Source organism: Zootoca vivipara, chromosome 4 (assembly GCF_963506605.1).
Source record: "Zootoca vivipara chromosome 4, rZooViv1.1, whole genome shotgun sequence".
Classification (NCBI taxonomy): domain Eukaryota; kingdom Metazoa; phylum Chordata; class Lepidosauria; order Squamata; family Lacertidae; genus Zootoca; species Zootoca vivipara.
In genome coordinates, this window is record NC_083279.1 from 95888061 (window position 1) to 95909463 (window position 21403).

General features: G+C 43.4%; 1 protein-coding gene across 2 annotated transcripts in view; it reads right to left on the minus strand.

The window, feature by feature from the left end:
- The window catches only part of FCHSD2 (FCH and double SH3 domains 2), a 140182-nt gene that overhangs the window by 48597 nt on the left and 70182 nt on the right, over positions 1-21403 (minus strand). For both annotated transcript variants that reach the window (XM_035116186.2, XM_035116187.2), the window contains exons 6-9: positions 18374-18507; positions 18029-18083; positions 16709-16837; positions 1453-1575 (exon numbers count right to left, since the gene is read on the minus strand). In XM_035116186.2, the coding sequence (XP_034972077.1) occupies positions 1453-1575; positions 16709-16837; positions 18029-18083; positions 18374-18507 (441 nt within the window). The remainder of the gene's footprint in view (positions 1-1452; positions 1576-16708; positions 16838-18028; positions 18084-18373; positions 18508-21403) is intronic.

The window sequence follows — 21403 nt, forward strand, 5'->3', positions numbered from 1 at the left end:
TCCTCCAGTTGGCCTGGGTGGCCTGTACAACTACAGTCCTGTGCAGAGGTGACTGGACAGAGCAGAAGTGATGCATAATAAGGGTAAGTCCATGTGATGGATTGAAGCTGCCAGCTAAGGGAGACTATATAAACATACCCTAGGAAAAACCAATGCTGCAAAATATTACTCAAGCAGCATTGCTAACAGGTACAGAACTTGTAACTGCTTTTAAACTATACTTGGAGGATTCCATGCCAACTTTGATAACAGTGCAGAGCTCCAAATCAAAGGGATAATGCTATTGTTGTAAGACAGGGGTGGCCAACTCCTAAGAAACTGTGATCTACTCACAGGGGGAAAAAAACTGGCAGTGATCTACCCCTTGGGGGGGAGGGTTTCGGGTCAAAGTTGTTGAGCTTTTTCTAGGGAGATTGTGCAACAATGGAGGGCGGGACGAGGCCGGATTTTACCACCGCTAAGGAAAGGGAGCCAGCAATCGACTGCAATCTACCAAAACCTCACGGGGAGCTACCGACCAGGTCGCAATCGACCTGTTGGGACATCCCTATTGTAAGAAATGGAGTAGCGGGTGGCAGTGTCAAGTTTTTGCTCCTAATTATTCCCAGGTATATGAAACTGCCTTATACAGATTCAGGCCACTACGCCAGCCAGCCAGCTAGCGCTTACTCTGGTTGGCAGCAGTTATCCTGTGTTGCAGGAAGATGTGTCTCTCAGCCCTGCCACCATAGATCTTTAATAATAATAATAATAATAATAAAATAATAATAATAATAATATTTATACCTGCCCTTCTGGCTGGGTTTCCCCAGCCACTCTGGGCAGCTTCCAACAGAAAAATGAAATAAAATAATCTATTAAACATTAAAAGCCTCCCTAAACAGGGCTGCCTTCAGATGTCTTCTAAAAATCTGGTAGCTGTTTTTCTCTTTGACATCTGATGGGAGGGCATTCCACAGGGCGGGCGCCACCACCGAGAAGGCCCTCTGCCTGGTTCCCTGCAATTTGGCTTCTTGCAACGAGGGAACCGCCAGAAGGCCCTCGGTACTGGACCTCAGTGTCTGGGCAGAATGATGGGGCTGGAGACGCTCCTTCAGGTATACTGGACCGAGGCCATTTAGGGCTTTAAAAGTCAGCACCAACAACGTACTGGGAGCCAATGTAGATCTTTCAAGACACCACGGACAGAACCTCAGACTTCCTGCATTTAAAGCTCACTATCAAGCATTAAATCACTACCTTACCAAGTGCTGGCCATCTCCATAATGCTGGTCTCTCCGTCCCCACCACCCTTTTCATGGTGGCTAGTATTAACATTGTGGTGGTGCAGTATTCTACTTCCCTGGTTATGACCTCTTCAGGCTCCTCCTGTTTTCGAAAAAAAGTCACAGGGCCCACCCTCTCACAACTATTTTGGCACACACACAAAAACTAGTTTACTGAAAAACTTACCCGACTGGAAGTTTCCAAAAGAAACTGGAATGTGCTTTGTACAGCTTGGCATACTTCTAATTCAGTCCTGCTGAATGCCATTAAATAATCCTTAAGGTGATCACATACATTCCCATCAAGAGCCTGCATTAAAATAGAAGCAAAAAAAAAAAATCTCATTCATGCTCATCTGGTGCAGTGAATATCCACTATCTAAATAAAATGCATTTATTCACCTTCATGCTTGGTCATCTTAGGCTCCCGCAACAGAAATGAAATTGCTATCTATTCCCACTAGCTGGCACTAAAGAGTATTCCAAAAGCCAATAGGGGCTAATAAAAACACTTTTTTGCATTTTAACAAAGGAGGTGTACCTATAACATATATTGGAGATATCAGGCCTGAATAATATATTTAGCTTAGAAAGGTTGCATTCCAGAAGTGATTGTCCCTGCTAGAAACACACAATTCCTATTTGATTAACCATGTTGTTTTTCTTAACAAATGCTTTTACTTAAAAAAGTAATAATATTTACTCTGATTGCTAATAAATTGTAGTTGACTAGGCACAGAAAGTAAAAGGTAAAAGACCCCTGGACGGTTAAGTCCAGTCAAAGGCCACTATGAGGCTGCAGCGCTCATCTCGCTTTCCAGGCCGAGGGAGCTGGCGTTTGTCTGCAGACAGCTTTCTGGGTCATGTGGCCAGCATGACTAAACCGCTTCTGGCACAACGGGACACCATGACGGAAACCAGAGTGCATGGAAACGCTGTTTACCTACCCGCCGGAGCGGTACCTATTTATCTACTTACACTGGTGTGGTCTCGAACTGCTAGGTTGGCAGAAGCTGGGGCAAAGCAACGGAAGCTCACCCCATCGTGGGGATTCGAAGCACCGACCTTCCGACTGGCAAGCCCAAGAGGCTCAGTGGTTTCGACTACCGTGTCATCAGCTCTTGGTTTTCAAGTGCTTTAGGCACATTAATCAAAATTCACACCACCACTGCCCCCACCACGACTAGTCCACCCCCCACCTACCCCAATCAGCAATGACAATATTAACCAAGTAACACCATTAAAGGTAAGCTATCAAATGCCTTACTAAAAAAGGTTAAGCTATATGCAATCTCCCACAGTTTTGGTTTTACAAATTGGCAGCCTCATGGGGCTTTTTTATTAAGATAGGGGAGACGGAGGTCTGGGATATGGTGTTTAACTCTTCCCTCCCATGCCCTTTCTTCAGTTGAATGAAACCCTACCTTCCTCCAGCTGCTATTAGCTCTGTAGGAGGAGCAGAATGGACACAGAAGGCATCTGTACCTCTCAAACATCACTTCTCGATTGGCCTAAGCATGACTGAATAGTCAATATTCATGAATGGCTAGTAATATCCACAAGAGTTAACGAGAGTGAGCTATTGTGGTACAGTGGTTAGAATACTGGACTAGAATATAGGAGAACAAATCCCCACTCAGCCAGGAAGGTCCCTGGGTGGGCTTGGGCCAGGCACAGCCTCTCAGCTCAAGCTACATAGTTGTTGTGAAAATAAGATGGGGGGGGGAGAAAGCATATATACCACACTGAGCTCCATGGAGTAAAAGTGAAATGCAAATGCAGCAAAACATTTATTTTTAATTATTCTAACTTTACAGAACACCCGAAGCACCAACATTTCTTTATTTTCATTTACCCAAATAACCTTATGGAAAAGCATCACTATTCAGGGATTGCGAACTCAAGGACCAGTTTGAGACAGTACAACAGCAATATTCCTCAGATGAAAATAGGGAAGTTCTCATTCCACCAACTGACCCTCCTTGGGGACAACCCCCCCCCTCTACCACACAGCATTTCCTACAGTACACACAGCCTTCATGGTCTTGAGAAAACCCCTTAAGCACGTGGCCTTAGAAATTGGATTTTTGATCAGGATGCCAACCAAGACAGCATCCATCATTGCCACCTGTTCCTCTAACTCGGTACCCCCAAATTAAGGCCAATCACTCAAGGCCCCATTACGCTGGGACTCTGACCTTCCCATAACTACGCAGGGCCTTTGTAGAACTAAGATTCCTTGGCATATTCAGAGGGGAGATATCAGGGAATTCCCCATATGGATCGCAAATGTATATATGGATACAATCAGGTAGAGGTCATCACACGCTATCTGCTTATCCCCCCACCCCTCAAAAAAGAGAAAAATTTATATCACCAATTGTTAACTAGCTTCCAGGTCGATCCACACAGGAAGTGACAGTTGAACTCCTAGCAGAGAAACATCTACAGTGGTACCTCTACTTACGAATAACTCTACTTACGAATGTTTCTACTTACGAATGGAGCTCCGTCCGCCATCTTGGATGTGGTTTAGATAGGATTTTTTCGACTTACGAATTTTTAGATAGGGTTGCTTCTACTTACGAATTTTTTCTCCCAATGCATTCATATGGGATTCGACTTACAATTTTTTCGACTTACAAATGTGTGTTCGGAACGCATTAAATTCATAAGTAGAGGTACCACTGTATATATTACACACCAGGTAGCCAAATTTGCGCCGGCAGCCAAGAAGCTCTGTTCCAGCTATGTGAATGCACTCCAGTTTTAAAATCTAATGTTGTAAATTTCCTTTTTATGTTGTAAACTGCTACAGGTTACATTGTATGATTTTAGAGGAAAGTTTCCCCTTTTATTATCTGCCGTCCATTGTAAAGGCCTTTGGCTATATACAATAAAATTGACTCACTTAAGTCCTATGCCCATTGCCATAGCTTCTGCCACTTTGCAGAGAATTGCCAGAGGTTTGTCAAAGTGAAAATGTATGCAGTGCTATTTCTAGATATGCAAGAGAATTATCCGCAGCTAGCATGTTTGCAGCTTTCTCATTTCACCTACTGCATTTAAAGATGTTGGTATCTCTCAAGTTCAGTGCAAAGTGGTTGTCAACACATCCCTGGATCATGCGAGAAATTAATTAAACAGGAGAACATTCACGCTGACATTCAGCATATATGAACTGAACTACTGCTTTAATTGTAACCAGCTGAGATAAAGCAGGGACTCAAAAGATTTTTTAATTCACGGCAAGCAAGAGATTCGAAGCAAGTGTAACAGCCATGGTAGGGAGCGCCTTAGGGGCAAAATAAACTAACTTGCCAAGTACAAATCCTAGAGCTGCTCAGAAAGGAAAAAAAACTAACAATGTGTGAATAGGCATAATGCAATATATCACACTTTCATCAGGGTTGTAATGGTTGATTTTGACTGGCCACAAAACCATTCATATTATATAACAAACTAGCTGGCCCGGCCACACGTTGCTGTGGGTCATCTCTGTGATTCCCCCCACCCTGTCCTGATCCATGACGTATCCCGTCCCTCCTCCCTCCACCCCCTCGGCTCATCCCTAATGGTTGATTTTGACTGGCCACAAAACCATTCATATTATATAACAAAAGGCAGAGGGCTGAAGATGGTCATTATGAGGGCTGCAACAGAGAGTGGTTGGAGGCGCATTGTATGTGCACTGCATGGACCTCTGGGGATGCTGCACCTCTGTGCATCTAAGTAGCAGGGCACCCCCGCAAAGAGGCTTCTCTGCATACATGCCAGGATGTATTGAGCTATGCGGAAAGGGAGTTCACCTCACCACGATGGCATCTCAAACACACTTTCCCCTTAGGAATGAGTGGCAGACAGTGGCAGCAAAGGTTGGATGGCCATCTGCCACAGAAGCTTCAGTTGAGATTCCTGCATTGCAAGGGGTTGGACTAGATGACTCTCACGGTCCCTTCCAACTCTACGATTCTATTATTTATATAGGGGGAAAAGGTGCATGCTTAGAGACGTCACAGAATCAGAGACCTGCAATAGACAGAAGTTTCTAGCGTAGTGGAAGAGATGATGCAAGGCATAGCCCATTGACTAAGTCACTTAAAAGTATCTAGTTTAGCTTATGTCAGGAACAATTTCTTGTACAAGTGACTGAAGAAGTAAACATTAGCAAAGCAAATGTATTTGCTAACTTAGTTGGACCCCCCACCTCCCACCCCAGTACTTGAACATTACTTGCTTTTAAAACAACTGCTGCTCTACAGACTCATTTAGAGGAAGACTAAGAGTTTAAGGAAGATAAGAGTTTCATCAAGTGGTATAATATTAACCGCATCAACTACCTGCTTCCTAAATCTGAGACAGAACTAATCATCAGTGGTTTTGGGTTTCAAAAACCCATAGGACTTTCAGGAAGTGAAACCAACAGCTTCAAGAGAAATGGCAGGTGTTTCTTTTTTTAACGGCGGGCTTAAATTCCAGAGGGAATTGTACTGTTTTATTATGACTTCAAATGCTGTTTTAATGTGCTTCCTAGCTTTTCCTCCTCGACATAGGCAAAGTTCCTGCTCAAATCTTCAACAGTTGCATAAGAGCAACTATGCACAGGATAACAGTTCTGTTATAAAGTCTTAGAATCACAGGGACAACCCTAGAATTCATACTGCCCTGTGCATGATTCTGCTTCCAACTCCAATGGAAGACCTACCTTTTTTCTCCCAACATACAAAGTGGCATCACATGGTCAAATGTTCTATCTATATATCAAACCTATTCCTTTTAAGACCATGCAAGCTTTTGAGTTACAGAAACACCCCGGATTAAGAGTAAAATAATGTTCTCTAATTGTTAACTGGCAAACTCACACCAGAAGAATGCTCACTAAAAAGGCATATGTCTTGTATCTTTTACTCTCTAGGATCTATTGCTTCATATATGCATTTTCATACCTGCACTGGTGTGAACCAATTCAACATCCTACAAGAAATGGCACCACACAAGCCTTTATTGTGCTGACTCTGCTTGGTGATGAGCCTCAGCATTCAATATGCACAGTTTTGTACTAGTGTTTTAGAAATGCATAAGAGATAGCCCCTGGTTCTGCCCACTTCTCTCATTCTGTCTCTACAACCCGCTTTTTGTCCAAATTATACTTGGGCAGGGGCACAACATGGGATGGCTACAACACCATGTGTTGCTGTCGTGGTGTGACACCAGCCTACGACTGCCTGGCAATTACTACACAGTGAGCAAAATGCTCAAATAATGAGAAGGAAAAGATTTATAAACCTGAAAAGCACAGTCTTGATCTTATTACCATGTCAACGGAACTGTTACTGCTTAGGACAATTTTTTTGTATTTAATGGAATTTCCAGTTTAACAGTTTCTGGACATTAATAATGAACTTAACATACCTTAACTCTGCTGAGATCAGCAGCAACACGCTGACTAGCAGAAAATAGGAGGGGTGGCCAACATTTTCTTTTTTAGTAAGGGTGAACAGGGAAAGCTCATTGCTAGTAGCTGCATTCCACAGCAATTCGGTCTCTTAGCAAAAGTGTATTTGTTACATATATTAGACCTGGCATCCCCAAACTGCGGCCCTCCAGATGTTTTGGCCTACAACTCCCATGATCTAGCCCTATCTTTAATCCTGATAGCTGCTCTGTCTTTCACTGGAGAACAGTTCTGGAATATCATTCTGATTTGGAATCTTTTAACTTACAAACTAACATTAGGGGCAAATGGGGTGTTTGCTCCAGGCTTCTAGGCAAGCCAAGGACAGCCTCTCCCCTAACTGTTTCACACAGATCCTGGAGACCAAATACAATATTTTGCCTCTTAGGAGAAAAGAGATATACAAAAGATGGGTAGGGGTGTGGTAGCAATAGTAGTGAGGACACATTATAAAAGGCTAAGATTTCATTCGGATCCCCAAAGTCTAGAAATGACCTGTTTGACAAATCACAGGGGTCTTTTTGAAAGGCATGCCACAAGACTGAGGCAATCACCCGGTTATCAGCAATCTGCTCTCATATCCAGGGCAGGGTGTTTCACATGGGCTTCCTTCAACATTCAGTAACACAAAGAACGACAAAACTGCCTTTGTGAAATCAATGCCAAAACTGTTGCGAGAAATAATCATGAGCTCCTACTGGCTGGGCTGAATTTTAAACAGATAAGATAGACAGATAGATAGATGCAGGGCACTGCAGAAGTAGTTAATAAATTCTGAAATCTGCACATCGGGGAGAAATGAAAGAATAGGCTATGCCACCAAGCTGTGACTGAGTAAGGGAACAGGAGCTGTCACAGCAGAGGCTAAAGAGAAGAAATGAAATGGAGAAGACGACAAGTGTGTGTGTGTGTGTGTGTGTGTGTGTGTGTGTGTGTTTTAAACACCCCTTTGGGAAAGAGGAAATATATCATCCATTGAAGATTCATAGTGAATCTATTTTATTTATTTTTAAATAGTTTGTTTTATGTACCACCAAATCCCAAGGGCTTGTGGAAAGGATTGCAGTATGTATTACACAGTTTAAAAATAAGTAGGTGTCTAACCTGAGGTGACAGACAAGTGAGTTCAGGGCACACCCCTCTGCCCCTCCTTTCCGTGATTTAACCCTCCCTCTAAATAAAGCAATTAAAATTAGAAAATTAATTACTGTATGTTAGTGAAATGCAAGCAAGGCATGTGGGGGCTTTCCAGGTTATTATTATTATTATTATTATTTAACTGTATGTCACATATACAGCTATCTCCCTGTTGGACAAAAATCCAATGAGCTGCTGGCTCTCTAGGAACAAGTTCATTCCCTTCAGGACAAGCTTGCTAACCCAGAAAAGATGAGAAGCAGAGAGATTGCTGGATGAGGCCTTTAACAGGAGGGGAGTGAGGAACTCAGGCTTATCTCACACACAGCCAGCACTAAAACCACACACAGACTATAAGCCCACAACAAAAATAAGACTATTTGGTTAATGCTTTCTTTTGGATTGCATGGATGTCCCAAGGGAATGAAGTACCATGAACTTGTTCATCGCCTTTTGATTTAGAGACAGAAGAAGATTTGAACAGTACAGAGAGGAAAGAGGAAGCAACTGACTGGGGAAACACCGCCACAACTTGCAGAGTTCACAGTATGTAAAAATGCAAAGAATTCCTTGAGACAGCTTCCCTCTTATTCTTTAGCCACCAGAAGCCAACACACCACCATTTTTCCTTTTAGATGTTATGAAGCTTCAACTCTACAGTGCTTTAACTTTGCAGAGGCTGGCCTGCAGCCTCCTTCAACCTTAGCACATCTCAAAGAAGCTAGTACAACATTCTGCAGTCAGAACTTGTTCACCTTTCATCTAGTACCAAACAGAACCCAGCTCTCCGAAGTACTGCTCGTCTTACTAAAGGTTAAGGCATGATTCTGGAAGCACACACCGATGGGATTGGCTGATGTCAGCTCTCATTTTCTTGAGTGCAGGGCTTGAAAACGGCAAAAAGGTCTTTTGTGACACTGTATTTTAAGGGAGGGAGGGAGGCAGGGTTCCAGAACAAGGAGGAGGACACTGAACTTTCAGCACATCTTGGCCGCACCAAAATGTACCCATGAAGATGCCCTTCCTTTCTCCCCTGTTTTGCAAATGCGTTCACACCTAAATACATCTCCCTTCTTACTCCCCCTCAAGGCTGGTTCCCTAAACATATGAATTCAATTCCACCCTTGTGAAAGTAGTCTGAAGAAACAAAACACCCAAAGCACACAAAAAGAAACCACTATAACCAGGAAACATTTAAACCTGCATTTTTCCATCACTCGATGAAGCCACTCAAAGTCATTCCAGATTAGAAGGCACATGTGCTCCAAAAGCAGCTCTAACAAGCCTCTGTGGGGAAAGAACTTGCCAGCTGGGGTACCAAGACGGCCTCTTCCTATACTTGTTGCAACATCTGGGCACATACAGTACGGTATATTCAAGGAGCCCTGAATTCCAGTATCTAGAAACTATTGTGGAGCAAACACCCCAAAGGACCAAACTGAGACTACCTCACAGTCTGTCTGTAAGCTGCCCTCTGTCTAGAATGCACAGAGAACCTGCATCTTAAGGTTCCCGCTCCCCATGGGGGGCCAGCATTGCGCATCACCCCTAAAATGCCACAAACAAAAGCAGAGAGACAAATCAATAGGGAACGGAAGGAAGACAGGGGATTTTGCAACCTGCCAAACAGAAAGGGAGAGGAGTAACTGGGCCATCTTTCTAAGATATCTCAAAAGGTCTGGGCAATCCTTCTCGTTTTTTTAAAAATCAAAACAAGATTAATAGTACATACTTTGGGTAGGGGGGGGGCTACAAGACTATGGAGAAAATCTGACTTGTGACACTACCTGTTAAGTTCACAATAATGGTTCCCCACCTCCCAGATTTGAGGGTAATTTCGTCAATAAAAGTCCGCAGTTTTTTTTGGTCACTTTCTTCAACACAAGCACTGGGTTGTAACCAGTTCTGCATGAGCCAAGCCCTGCTAAGACAACAGGACTCCCCCCTCCTCTCCCCTGCTGCCTCCCACAAGTCACCCCAAATCTGCTCCAGAGGTTCTCCCCCATCCTCTGGAGCAGATTGTAAAGGTGCAAGGCAGGTTTGCAAGGGGGGAGGAGAGGAGAGGAGGGGTAAGCCCTGCTGCACAAGCAGAAGTCGGTTCCATTGGCGCCACAGCAGCATTGGATACAACCCATTGTCTGAAATGTGATTTATGAGACCAACAGTATAATTCACCAAAACAACTGCAAATCTGGGATTTTATGCACAGCTAAGTATAAAGACTCACATTTAGTGTACATATAATTATGTATTTTTCTAACTTTCAATAAAGAAAAAAAAATTATGAAAAAAGACTCACGTGAGATACTATTTCTAGCATGTTTCAAAACCTTGTGGAGTTCTTCTGTACAGGGCCTGCTTTAACATATTCTTGGGTGGGTGTGGGGAGAAATACTTAAGCAAACATTTTCCAGGAAAATATAATTAATAAGCATATTTGCTTTGGACACCTGCCATATACAAAGCCTTTTCTACGATATCTGTCAAGTCGATACACTGCAACACACATAACACAGTATATTCTCCACACTTTATGCTGGGATTTCAGAAGTACTGCTGGTATTTTATGCCTTTGCTAAACAAAATTTACTGTTTTTTTATTTTTTTTAAGGTTTAGATAGAAGGCAGTTCTCTCCCCACTGCAACCCGAATTGGGTTATCCAAGTAAAACAGAGCTAAAAATACTAGCTGAGCCCCATTCCACACCGATTATACACACTGCTTTCTTTACCGGTGAAAACTGCAGGAGTGTTAGGGCAGCTGTTATAGCATCACTTGACTTTTATTGTTTATTTATTGTTTATTGGAACCTTGCTCCTCTTTCAAGGATTCCAGGGCAATGCATACAGTCCTCCGATTCACAACAACCCTGTGCAGAAGGTTATGCTGAGATATATAGGGACTGATCTAAGTTGGCACAGGGACTTTTACGGATAAGCCAAGATCTGAGTCCTGGTCTCCCTGGCTGAAGTCCAACACTCTAGTCACATCGCACTATCACTTTTAATGTATTTATTAATCACAGTTATATGCAGCCCCGTAACCAGAGCTCTCTAGGCAGTTCTCTGACCACTATCGGAGCTGCGAAGTCCTCTGCCTGGAACAGTTGCGGAAACAAGAGACTACCCTGGATTCAGGAGAGACATGCCTCTGAAGGATATTGTGATTGTGTATTCTAGAATCTCATTTGTAGCTCACTGTAATGAGAAAAGAGGCATTCCACACACACACAATAATGTCACAGGATCCATTTTCCTTCCAAGATGTGAGCAGCAGATTTTGCACACCCAAAATCTTCACCTTCCCAGAATATGGAAGCACAAGAGACGAGGTCCTTATATTCTGGACCAAGAAGTAAAGGTAAAGGGACCCCTGACCGTTAGGTCCAGTCACGGGCGACTCTGGGGTTGCGGCGCTCACCTCACTTTATTGGCCGAGGGAGCCGGCGTTTTTCCGCAGACAGTTTTTCCGGGTCATGTGGCCAGCATGACTAAGCCGCTTCCGGCGAACCAGAGCAGCACACGGAAATGCCGTTTACCTTCTTGCCGCAGAGGTACCTATTTATCTACTTGCAATTTGACGTGCTTTCGAACTGCTAGGTTGGCAGGAGTTTGGACAGAGCAACCGGAGCTCACTCCGTCGCGGGGATTCGAATCGCCGACCTCCCGATCGGCAAGCCCTAGGCTCTGTGGTTTAGACCACAGCGCCACCTGAGTCCTGGACAAAGAAGTACTGTATATCAAATGGTGAAATAATGCCCAGTTGACATCCAAGGGAGAATAATTCTGTAGGGGTTAGGAAGTTGGCCCCTACTAGAGGCAGCCGTCATTGTCTTGGCACAGCTGCAACGCCCCCTCAGATTCTGTTTTAACCTTTAGCAGCAATCAAGGACACATTTCCAAGATTTCCAGCACAACTGTGAAAACGGAGATGTTCAGGACATTGCACGAGACTACAGATCCCACAGCCTAGGCCTGATTGCAACAATGCAGATTCTTATACCACCCCACCCCAGGAATGAAGCCTGTACTGCGTTTAACCTCCCCCAACAGTTTCGGAAAATGATAAAGAATGGAATAGCAAGCTTTCAAGGAAAATCACAACCCATCTGTACAATGGCAAGGTCACAGCAATGGCAGATGCATAAACAGAAGCATCTCCTCAGAAAACCTCAAGTCATCAGCAATTAATGTGTACAATCTCTGAACTGGATCAGTTCCAGCAAAACAAGTCAGGCATCAAACAAGCACACTGTCAAACAGATCAGTGGGCAGCTGCCCCTCTGATAGGAAAGAACCACAGCACAAATTCCTGCACTTTGGGGGGGGGGAGGAATCTGACAAGAGATAGAACGTGCAAAATCACAGTTGGGGTACAAAGAGAAACACACGAGGTTAGAATCAAATAATTGTAATTAAATGGTGCAAAATGCAAAACAATCTTGGAATAATGTCAGAATTTTCATTTAGCAAAAACGCCGCTGACAGCACTTTGGGGCTGCACATGGAGGCATTAAGTGGCAGGGGCCGCGGAGGGCTGAGCATTCTGCTTCTTCTCCCTTCTCCTCCCCCAATGCTGGCCCTTCAGTCAAAATTAGCAGCCCTCCCATGGATCCTTTTGTAACAAAGGAAAAACATGCTGTGCCACATCTGTTTTGTTCCCAAGTTTCCAAAGTTAAAGACAGTACAAGGTGTTCTTGATTGCACACTGGACAGATCTGAAATGGCAGCAGCGTCCTGAAAGAGGGGAGAGTCCGGACCCCGTTGTCTTCAAGGTCTGAGTGGACGCAAGCGCAACCCTGGGAAAATATGGCAAAGAGCTTATCTCCCAAGAACTGAAGTGACCAGGTAAAGCAGGGTACAAGGTTAAGTGTTCCTAGAGGTATCTCTTACTGATCACTAAGATTTTCTGCAGCAGCCCCCGCCTGCTACCACAGACACCACGTTGTTTTGACGTAATGTGGGCCTCAAACATTTCCCTCCCCTTCTCCGGTGGCTACTTTTGTACATCTTCATCAAACAGCTTCCATGCCCGTTGCTTCCTTCTTTGCCTTCCTGGCTCATATGAACAAATGATGCTTCCCGTAGACCAGTGCAGACCACCTACTCTTGCTGGCTATAGCTCCGTCAGGTGGGAGCCTTCGCCCATATTCTTTTAATCAAGAGATGCCACAAACTGCACCTGGGTTCTTCTGCATACAAAGCATCCACTCTGCCATTGATCTCCCAGCATCAATTAGATTTACGGTGGTACCTTGGTTTGAGAACAGCTTAGTTTATGAACAACTTGGATTAAGAACGCTGCAAACCCGGAAGCAGGTGTTTTGGTTTCCTGTTGAGTGTGTTCCGTTTGTAAACTGAGTCCCCCGCTGCTATGGAAAAGCACGCCTTGGTTTAAGAATGCTTTGGTTTAATAAGAACGGATTTCCGGAATGGATTAAGTTCGTAAATCAAGGTACCACTGTATTGGGAAAAGTTGCATTTTGGAAATTTAGCTGAATTTCTGCATTCTGGGTGTAAGGGTGGGACATTTCTGCATAACGTACAAGCAACATTACAGTCAAGGTTCAGGACCACACCGCCTCAAAGATCACCTCTCCCCATATGAACTGACCTAGACCTGGCAATCGTCACATGAGGCCTTTCTTCATGTGCCCCCTACACGAGAGGTCTGGAGGGTGGCAACACAAGAACAGGCCATTTCTGCTGTGGCTCCTTGTTTGTGGAATGCTTTCCCCAAGAAAGATCGCCCGGCACCTTCATTATAAATCTTTAGGTACTAGACGAAAACATTCCTCTTCACTCAGGCCTTCGGCTAATTAAACAATCTATGGCCTTAAAAAAAGGGGGGGGTTATAATTTTTGTTGTTGTGTTTTTTTTTGTTTTTATACTGTAAACTGCCCTGTTATCCTTGAAGGAAAGGTAGCATAGAAATTTAATTAATAAATACGGTATATGCCGGCGTATAAGGCGACTGGGCGTATAAGACGACCCACTAATTTTCAAGTTAAAATATAGATATTCTCTATATTTTATGTACTTGCGATTTCTGGCGCAGCAGGGACTCACTGAGAGGCGCAGGAATTGCGTCTTTGCAGCCGCAGAAGCGATTTCTGGTGCTGCGGACATTTTGGATATGGGCAGTGCTGCCCATATCCAAAATGTCCGCAGCGCCAGTAATCGCTTCTGAGCACGTGCAGACATGAGGACATGCTCAGAAGCAATTTCTGGTGCTTCTCGGTGAGTCCCCTCGCTGCTTGGCGAGTCCCCGGTTTAGCGCAGCGCACGGGGGACTTGCCGAGCGGGCAGTACCCGGCGTGTAAGACAACCCCCGAATTTTGAGACGATTTCCCGGGGTTAAAAAGTCATCTTATACGCCGGAATATACGGTAAATGTCTACTCCCAAAGAAATTCTCTGAAGACACAAATATTGCCCCTGATCATATGATGCTAGACAAACTGCTCATTGGAAATCAGATATGCTCAAGTATTTGGGGCTGAGGTTATAAAATTATTTGTATGAAACTTAAGAAGACAAGCACAGGCTAGAATAAAAACAACAACGTCAGCTTAGTTCTGATTTAAGGATATTGCAAATCAAAGTGCCTTGAAAGCTCATCCTGGGCTTCAAATTACAAATCCAACAAGATCATTGGATTTTCTTCTTCTTTTTTTGGTCCAGCGCATTTGTATTCCAAATATGTATGACAGAACTAAAATTGCATCATGCTCTGCTGTGCCAAAGTGGTGTGTGTGTGTGTGTGTGTGTGTGTGTGAGAGAGAGAGAGAGAGAGAGAGAGAGAGAGAGAGAGAGAGAGAGAACACGTAAATAATTTAAGAAATTAAGAGGCATGGAGGGTCTCCAGGAAAAGTGACATTAAATTGATTTTTGGATCATCTTCCCAGACTGTATTAATAATTAAAACAGCATTTTGAAAAGCACCATGCACAGTTGTCTGCCTGGGGATTTAAGAGTGCCCATCTCAGTTCTCGTATTTCACCCTCAAGACAAAGTCCAAGTAATGGCTCCTGCACAGGCACCATCAAAATGCATACAGGGGCTCGCAATAAGGTCTGTGCGCAGAAGGGTAGTCATTAGTGACACCGTTGAGATTTGAGCTTCTGGGGAAGCGGGGAAGGCAGACAGCAGGCTTTGTCCTAAACTCGGTATAACGCCTGATTCGCAAATACAGGAGCTCAATAGTGATGAGGAGGCAAAAGTCTCTGAAATCTTCTAGACTAGCCCAGCTGGTAAAAATCATAGAGTTGGAAGTGACCCCAAGAGTCATCTAGCCCACCAGCCCCTGGCAATGCAGGAAGCTTTTTGCCCAACATGGGGCTCGAGCACACGACCCTGAGATTAAGAGTCTCATGCTCTACCAACTGTGCTATCCCAGTTTATGTGCTGCTGGGGGAAAACTGCAGAAGGAAGGATTGTGGAAGCAGGGAAGGCCCTGTGCCACTTTAAATCGACCCCTCCCTGGCTCCATTCAAATGTAGTCTGGACCTAAGTGACCAAGTCCAGCTATTCATTGAACCTTTTCAGTGTCAGGTTTTGCAGTCCGATGGTCCATCTAGCCTTCAGCTCCAGAAGGCGGCTATCGTTCTCTACTAGCAGTAGAGAAACCAAAAGCAGAATACTGTACATTCATTTAGCCCTGCACACCTTGGCTCTGCAGATTTTTCTTGCAATGTTGTTGCTTCTCTATCACTAGATGAACTGCTATTTAGTTAACAGCTGACATGTCAAGGACAAACTTTGTTCTCCAAACTAAACCCCTACCAGCCAAATACATTATGAAGATCCTGCAAAACCTTTCTCATTCTGAACTATCCGTGTTCCATAAATAAGCCATACATTGCTTCAAAGCCCACTATTTCTACTGCACAGGGTTTTTGTTTTTTGGCCAGGGGTGGGGATGGTAATAGATGCTGCAGACTGTGGAGAATCTCCAGACTGTTTTACAAAAGATCAATTCAAATCTACCACCAGACAGCTGATGACTGGGGACAGGGTAGAAAAAGCTCAGTCATTTAACACCATTTTACAGACATACATTAAAAATCACACTGAGATTTTGAAAAATGCCGTTCATGTGTGCTCAGGAGTTTGTGCATGCCGATTGGAGTGCTCTCTCTTGGTGGAGCATTCGTGCCATTCAGACCACAGCGCCTTTGGGACACCACTCAAATTTCAAAAGCATGGTAAAGGGGCAACCACAAGCCCAAAGGCTCTCTGAGCAAGCAGAACTAATTCCCTAGTTCTTCAGATCCAGGCTGCAGAATACTCAATGTGCACCAATTCAACATTCAGTGAGGCATGACGTTCCACACTGGCTCAATTCAGATGTTAACACCAAATACACATGCGCTAACCATAGGTTTAGGACCCAAATCATGGTTTGAGCTTTCAAATGCACACTATCCAAAAGTGACTTGGAGGGGGTTATCTGCTTTCACCGACTATCTTCTCAGCACCAACAATGGCCTGTAAAATCCAACTATGATTTCCAGGGCTGGTTTACAGCTGACCATAAACCAAACTATCAAGTTTAAACATCATACTCTGACTTCAGTAACACATACAGGCACGGTCTGATTTATGAACTGACCCATTGTCTCTACTCATAATCTAGGTGGTTTGTAACTTGACAGTGTTTAGCCATAGTTACAGCTTTATTTGGCTGGTATTACACAGTAATGAAGCATAAAAATATTTTTGAATCCTCCAAAATCTTAAGACACAAAGCAATAATGCTCTTATATTATTCCAACACTGTATCATATAACAGACTCTATAATACAGAGGAGGAAATCTAAATTATTTGACTAAATTTTATCTGCCATTACCTTCATAATATTTACTAAGTCTGTCTGATAGTAGCGATCTTGGTGTGCATTCGCGGCTGCTAAAGTGAGAAGGTAGTCATTCCTTGCATGAGTAGCTTTGGAATTACACTCAGACCGTCGTGCTTTTAACTATATCAATAAAAGAAAATTAGTTAGTAAACGAATGATGAGCAATAATTAAGACATGAAAGTTTAACATTGTGAGGCAACAAGAGGATGAAGTTTAACAGCCCAGTATATCTTTCCAATAATACCTGCTGCATTTCTTTATGGACTAGAATAGGTATCTAATTAGATATATGATTTTGAAATAAAATAAGCAGGGTACAAATATATAATACAACTTGTCATTTATGCACTAAGTATTGAGGGCTCGAAACACTTCGTGTATGTTCTCTTACCAACAACCCCACAGAGCAGATCATTATCCCCACAATATACAAGAAAGGCTAAGCTTGTGACATAGTGGGTTATTTAATGTCACTGGTGGATATTTTAATTGAGGACTTCATTGGGGACAACACTACTGCTAAATGGCTCTAGTAAGGAACATAAATAATATATTTTATGAAGGTTGCGTAAGTACTGTATAACAGCAACAAGAATTGCCTGCCACTCCTATAATCTGGGATGGAATCTGATTCTTTGCCCCTTCGCCTTCTGCAAATTGTGCATTATGGAATGTTCTCATTGCAAAAAAAACAAAACACTGTCCTGCCATAAGCAGACTAACTGGGCTGGTAAAGTAGCTACAGGAGACACTTTGCTGTGGACAATGAAGTAAGCAAAGCAAGACCATATTAAATATGATCAGGCAAACAGGCTAAGAGGCCAAAGTCAAGAGCTCTGCTAAAATCCTGCTTGCTAAACCCAGCAGGTAGGAAGAGTTTGGCACTACACGGTATTTCCTCCTCTGGGAAAAGAGGTCAGAGTTGCATTTGTGGCAGAGATGGGAAAAGTTCTCACAGATTATAGACAGCTATATCTTGATGCTGATGAGAAATTCCTGGGTTGCTCTGAATGGATTCTAATGTACTGTTACACCTGCAACTAGAAAACAAGCCTGTCCTATTCATGGTTTGGCCAGTTTAATGACTGTTTGGCCTGCTTTATGGACATTTCTAACACACCCTCTAGACCAGGCATCCCCAAACTGCGGCCCTCCAGATGTTTTGGCCTACAACTCCCATGATCCCTAGCTAACAGGACCAGTGGTCGGGGAAGATGGGAATTGTAGCCCAAAACTTCTGGAGGGCCGAAGTTTGGGGATGCCTGCTCTAGACCCAATATATCCCATGAATTATATTGTGCAACACTCACCTTTACACTTGCTTTCTGTAAGCTTATCCTTGACTGAAAAAGACTAAGTTTAGACCTGTGACAGAAAGTAACACAATTGATCAGCAGATGTCTAGAACAGGCATTACATTTAGAAAGCAGCTCATTTGGAGATGCTTATCTTCCCCAAGATGGATGTAACATAGACAAAGCACTGGAGAAAATGGAGACAACTCTTTCCTAGCAACTGGATTCGATTCTAAGGGTGACCAGCAGAGTGCCTGTTTACAAGCTTGAATTACATCACTAATATTCAAGCAGGATGCATTACATAAAGCTATTTTAAACACATTTAGACGCAGGAACTGTAGACACGTTGTTACATACTTGGCCTCAATATCGGCCTTTTCACGGACAGCATGAGCCATCTGCTCTGTTTCGAAGTACTTCTTCTTGCCCTTAGCTAAATCTTTGACCGTCTCTTGCAATTCGGCCTGGATTCTGGTCAGCTGGTCCACACACTGAACAAAAAACACACAAAAGAGGAAAAACTATGATTGTTATCATCATCAAAGTAGAACAGTAGTTACTACTGTATCGCTAATTTAAAAAAACAACAACTTTTCATTCTAATCATATTGATACAGAGTATTCGTATTCTGTACATGCTGGTGCAAGCTGACATTGTCTACTATGGGAACATTGCAGACTGTAACCACAGCCAGTGCAAACTGTTATACTTGGGAAGATAACACAGGCAAAAGGGTTTAACAGATGCTCAGCACAGAACAAGTAATTGTGCTGCAAAAGTATTACTCCATGTGAGCGTGGCCATAGGGTGCTGTAATGGCCACTGGGATAAATGGGTTTTTTAAAGAGCACTGAAGAGAAGGTGGTCTACTAATCACCACCAGCTATAATAGTCAGAAATACGACTCCATTTTCAGGGACCGCACATGCTGGGGGATGAGTTTCTCCATCAAGCATTATTTGAGATCATCCCTGAAGCATCCCAGGTAGGGCACCATCTGTGGAGATGGACCATTGGTTTATCTTGGATTCCTGCTTACGTGTGACTAGGTTACCTTGCCTCTCAGTAAGTTCACTTCAAAGAATGGCCCTTACTCCAGAACATAAATCTTCCCAAGGCAAGTTCTCATATAAGAGTTATTTTTGTGACGTGCTGATTTTTGAGCGTTACAGGTCCTACATGGCATGCGATGTGTGTGTTACAGACAGCAGCTCTCCCTGCACAACACACACAAGAAATGTGCACTTAAGTCACGTTTGGAACTCCAAGAGAGGCATTCAGCTACCATTTGCAGTCTCTCCAGATCTACGACAATGGTCTCCAAATTTCCATTGGCATATCTTGGAAAAATTACAACATCAATTTGCAGAATGCAAGCGAAGCAACAAATAGATGCCATTTCTTGTGACCTCACCGTTGCGGATACAGGGAACAAGTACAATAATTAATTTCGGATCTGCTATTTATATAAGAATGCCTTTTGATAAATCGGAAGAGGAGGATGGCCAAGGAGAGCTATCTACCAGCTTCAGCTGATGTGCCAGTTACAGTCTTTGCCAGACAAGGATGGCAATATTAACCTTGAGATTGACTACTGCAATGTGCTCTCTGGGGAGTTTTGCTTCAGGGTAGTCCAGAAACTGCAGGGAATGCAGAACCCAGCAGATAGGTTACTACATGGTGCAGCCTACCAGAAGCCTGTCCTCATACAACCACGCTGGCTGCCAGTATATTTCCAGGCCAGGTTCAAGATGTTGCTATTGAAGCAAAAGGTGCTAATTAGCTAGAGGCCTGCTTATCCGAGGGAGCATCTTCTCCTGTACCCTTGAGATCTACACATCAGACCCTCCTGGTTGTTCTGTCACCTGCATGTGAACATCCTGCGGCCTCCTTGCTGTGGCACTCAGTCTTTGGCATTCCTTCCCTCCTGAAGCATGACAAGCGCCCATCTCAACTGTGTTCTGACATCTGTTACAGACCTATCTTTCTGTTTTTAGATTTCTCTACTGCGCTCCTTTCTCTACTATGATGTTCCCTGTTGTTGTTTTAACATACACTGTTTTAATATATTCCGTAAACCAGCCTGGAATTAGATAATTAAGGGCGGCATGTAAATATTTTAAACCAACCAACATAAAGAAAGGAGTGGGTAGGGTGAGCAGGGATACAAAAACCTTTGGCAACTCATACTTCTATATTGATGCACACGGTGCCTAAAACTGACCTGTCCAACACATGTAAATTAAGTGCTGCATTCTTTAAGAGGCTGCTGCACTGGTGCACAAGTACACTCAAGGTTTACGACTAAAGCAAACAATACACACGAATGCTTTTGGACAAGACCCAGGCAGCTGCTTATTTGGGAGGATGTGACTTGAAGTGAAACAAAGAGGGAAGATAAGCTTCTCCCAGTTGCTGCTTTTCAACTGCATTTACACACACGTGCACAAGTTCAGGACATGATTATTCTCCCACACATGCACCTAGAACCGAGCGGAGGAGAGAAGCAGCTTCAGGTGCGATTTGAAGGAGAAAAGCAGGGATTGGGGGAAGAGTTAAATAGTTTTCTCCTGTCACCTCTCCACTGGCCTTTCCCCAAAGCTGTTTTGCCCTGTGAGATGCAGCTGACTTAGCGACACACGGTTTGAACTAAGTTCTATCCTAACACTGACCTGCAACCCGTTTACTCAATGCAAAATTAATTGCCACTATGTCAGTTTAAAGCCAGCTGAAGATTAGCATCTAAATTGATGAATTGGTACCTTCCACACTGGACATGTTTCAGGTACCCATAACATGAAATATATTGCTACAAAGCTAGGAAATTGACCCTTCAGCTATTGCATCATTTCTCAAAAAAAGGGGGGGGGAGGTAAAGTAACATTTGCCTCATTTAATTAGAATAGCCCCCTTTGTGTATTAAGGCACAAGGTTGCCTCTGTACTGATTTTTTTTTCTGGCCAGCTGCCTGGGATGCCTTTACAGGATGTGGCTGAATCATCTCGATTTCCGCTACACCCTTAGATCCTTCAATAATTCCTCAAACATTTTTAAAAGGTACCACACCTTAAATTCAAAGCCTACCCCAGTCTAACTGGGAAAAGTTCAAAGCTACCTCCAAAGATGCTTATTTTTCATAGATTTTTTTTTTGCAGTGGCACGGGATGTATTTGATTCCATTGAGAAAGCAAGCTCTGCCGCCTGTTCTCCCCCCAGCTATTTCAGCTAAAATACATGGCACATGATGGTACTTTGTTGCTTCAGAAAAAAAGAAACTCAGTTTTAACTTCAACAGAAAGCATCTGTGTACATCGTTTCAAAAGCGGTAGAGTTGAGATAAGCTTCAAGGTCATCTGGCTCAATCGCTAGCTTAGCCTCAGATGAAA